The 3,058-nt window shown below is 54.0% G+C and overlaps 1 protein-coding gene across 1 annotated transcript in view; it reads left to right on the forward strand.

Moving 5' to 3' along the window:
- Positions 1-2,755, forward strand: part of ITGAM (integrin, alpha M (complement component 3 receptor 3 subunit)) — a 46,660-nt gene extending 43,905 nt beyond the window's left edge. Inside the window, exons 26-30 of the mRNA XM_008594358.1 lie at positions 336-419; positions 568-681; positions 768-869; positions 1,114-1,224; positions 1,665-2,755. Coding sequence (XP_008592580.1) covers positions 336-419; positions 568-681; positions 768-869; positions 1,114-1,224; positions 1,665-1,736 — 483 coding nt within the window. The 3' untranslated portion in view covers positions 1,737-2,755. The remainder of the gene's footprint in view (positions 1-335; positions 420-567; positions 682-767; positions 870-1,113; positions 1,225-1,664) is intronic.
- Positions 2,756-3,058: the final 303 nt, after the last annotated feature.

Raw genomic sequence — 3,058 nt, forward strand, 5'->3', positions numbered from 1 at the left:
TTTTTCCGTGTCCGGCAACGGATCGCAACCCTCAGTGTTGCCCCCGTACCGGACCGGGGACCGGCAACGGGATCGCAACCCTCGGTGTTGCTCCCACGCCTCGCTCAGCCAGTGAGCGGGAACCGGTCTGTATGTGGGATCCGAACCCTTGGGTGGGAGCGCCGCCGCGCTTCCCAAGCGGCGCACTATCCAGTGCGCCACCGGGCCGGCCCACCTTTGTTAGATTTTGAAGCCACTTCTGATCCTCTCCTGGACCCAGGCCATCTCACCCTACTCGAGCATGGATGCAGGAGCCCTCCTTGGCCTTTCTTCTCACAGCGTCTCTCTTTCCTCAGAACCTCTCGAGTACGTGCCACACCGAGGAGAGATCCCCCTCTCACTCTGATTTCCTGATGGAGCTTAAAAAGTCCCCAATGCTGGTGAGAAGAAGCCTAACCCCAAACTCGGGGCACACATGGACCCCACGCAGAGTGCTTGTTGGAGCCCAGTACGGCCTCTCTGAGCACGTGGGGATGTTCTCTTTGTCCAGCTCCCTTAGTCACCTCCGTCTTCTACTCCCTTCCCCAGAACTGCTCCATCGCTGTCTGCCAGAGGATCCAGTGTGACATCCCTTCCTTCGGCATCCAGGAAGAATTCAGTGTCACCCTCAAGGGCAACCTGTCGTTTGACTGGTATATCAAGGTACGTGGGGTCCCGAGGCTTCTCTGGGCACAGATGTGGCGCTTCGGGGTCCCTAGGTCAAGCTCCCACACTGCTCTCTTCCACAGACTTCACATGACCACCTCCTGGTTGTGAGCACAGCGGAGATCCTGTTTAATGGTTCCATATTTGCTCTGCGTCCAGGGCAGGAAGCATTTGTGAAGACCCAGGTATCTGTCTTGGGCACAGGGGGAATATTAGAGGGATGGGGGGGGCTGGGCTTCTGGAGATCTCTGGGGTGGGGGATGGAGAGGAAAGAGAGGGAGCAGGAGGGAGGTGGGGATATGGGGAGGGCTGGGGTGTTGGGGTCAGAGGGAAGGGTTAGTCACTGGGCACAAGGTCTGCCTGGGGAAACCTTCAGAAATCCGGGGTCCATCTCCCCGGTGCACCTCCTTTCTCCTCTTCCTCCCCCAGACAGAGACCAAAGTGGAGCTGTATGAAGTTCACGACCCCCTGCCACTCATAGTGGGCAGCTCCGTGGGGGGGCTGGTGCTCCTGGCCCTCATCACTGCCGGGCTGTACAAGGTACTGCCTAGTGGACCCCTTCCCGCCACCCTTCCCCTGCCACTGCTTCTCACTCAGCAGCTCCATTACTGGGCTTGACCCCCCAGTACTGCTGCCGGCTGCGTGACCTCGGGCAAGTCACAGGGCCTCTTTGCCTCAGTTTCTTCAGCTGTAAAGCAAGACTAACTGGGTTAATATATGAGAACACTCAGAATGGCCCCTGGTACAGAACGACCACTACATACGGAGTAGTTCTCCTTCTCCTTGTTATATTTCTTGTTTCTTTCCTGGCCCCAACATAGATGCGGTTTCCCGCACCGTCCCGCTTCTCCCAGGTCCCTTCTGCAGTCTGCCACTATATTCTTTGCCCTTCTTGCTCCTTCTGCCTCCCCTCCTGGTCTGCACGACCCTCGCCTGCTCCCGTCTTCTGCTGCCCTCACGCCTCCATCTCTGCCCGGCAGCTCGGCTTCTTCAAACGGCAGTACAAGGACATGATGAGCGAAGCTGGTGCCCAGGCGGCCCCACCCCAGTGACGGCTCCTTTCCTGCTGGGTGGCCTCTCCCGCAGCAAGTGGGATGTCGGTCAGACCAGCATGCAGAGCCCCAGGCTGCTGGACTGACGTGTCCATTAGGAGACTGAGGCGGTGACGTCTCACTCAGAAAAGACCCGCCTGGGTTTCCATGTGTGTGTGTGCAAGCGTGTGCGTGTGTGTGTGTGAGTTGCGTGTGTGACACTCGGGTGTCTCTTGTGTGTGGGCCAGTGCCTTCGGTGCAGCTTCTTGGGCAGAAGGGAACTGCTTGGGCTTCCTTGTGTGTGGCTGAAGATGCTGTCGGGCCTGCCTCCGGGAAGGGTGATGATGGCTCTGTGGGCAGCTCGTTCATGTGGGCCGGCATAAAGGGAAACGCAACAGACCCACTCCCTGCTGAAGGAAGCGAGACTTCCCTTTGTGGGCAGCAGGCAGACCTGCAGGAGCCCCCACAGCCAGGACCGAGACCACACCGAGAGGCGGTGGGTGGAGCCAGGGCTTGTCACCCAGAAGGAGCCTGTCCATGCCTGTTCCACACCAGAGTGGTGGGCCCAATAAAGATGTCCAGTCAGGAATGATAAATCTCCCTTTATCTATTCATTTGTTATTTTAATGTTGCTTTTATTTATTGAATTGATAAACCTGCCTATACTAAAAAACCACAAAGTGTTCAAGGGTGTATAGTGAAAAGTCTCCCTTCCCAGCCACTCAAGTCCCCTTTCTCCAGGCAGTCAAGGTAATGCATTTTGGGGTCTCTTTCAGAAAGATTCTAGGCATGTGCAAACACACACACACACACACACACACACACAAGCTTCTTACACAAATGATAGCATACTTCATACTGTTCTGTATCTTGCTTTTTTCATTAATATAGCTCAGACTTTTCATATTGACATGAATTACTTTTATAGCTGCATAATATTCCATTGGGTGAATGTATCATAATGTAAAATCAGTCTCCTTTTCATATATTATTTCCAACTTCTCACTGTTTTGCTGAATTAATAAATTAAATATATGTCATTTTTGCACATGTGTAAGGATAATCTATAGGATATATTCCTTGAAGTTTGGGTTTGGGTTTCCCCTGAAGCAAATCTAAGACAAGAATTTGAGTGAAAGAAATTTATTTAAGAGGTGGCCCCAGGAAACACCAATAGATTTGGGGAGTGAGCTGGGGAAGGGAAAGTGTCAGTAACCCTTGGAGCTTAACCTCCTCGGGTAGTTCAAGGAGGCTAGATGGCATGTTATCCCACCCAGGGGAAGGAGCTGGAGCATGTACACGCCAGTTCCACAGTTACTGGCTGAGGGCTGCTCTTGGTGGGG

Source organism: Galeopterus variegatus, unplaced genomic scaffold, assembly GCF_000696425.1.
Source record: "Galeopterus variegatus unplaced genomic scaffold, G_variegatus-3.0.2 Scaffold162, whole genome shotgun sequence".
Lineage (NCBI taxonomy): Eukaryota > Metazoa > Chordata > Mammalia > Dermoptera > Cynocephalidae > Galeopterus > Galeopterus variegatus.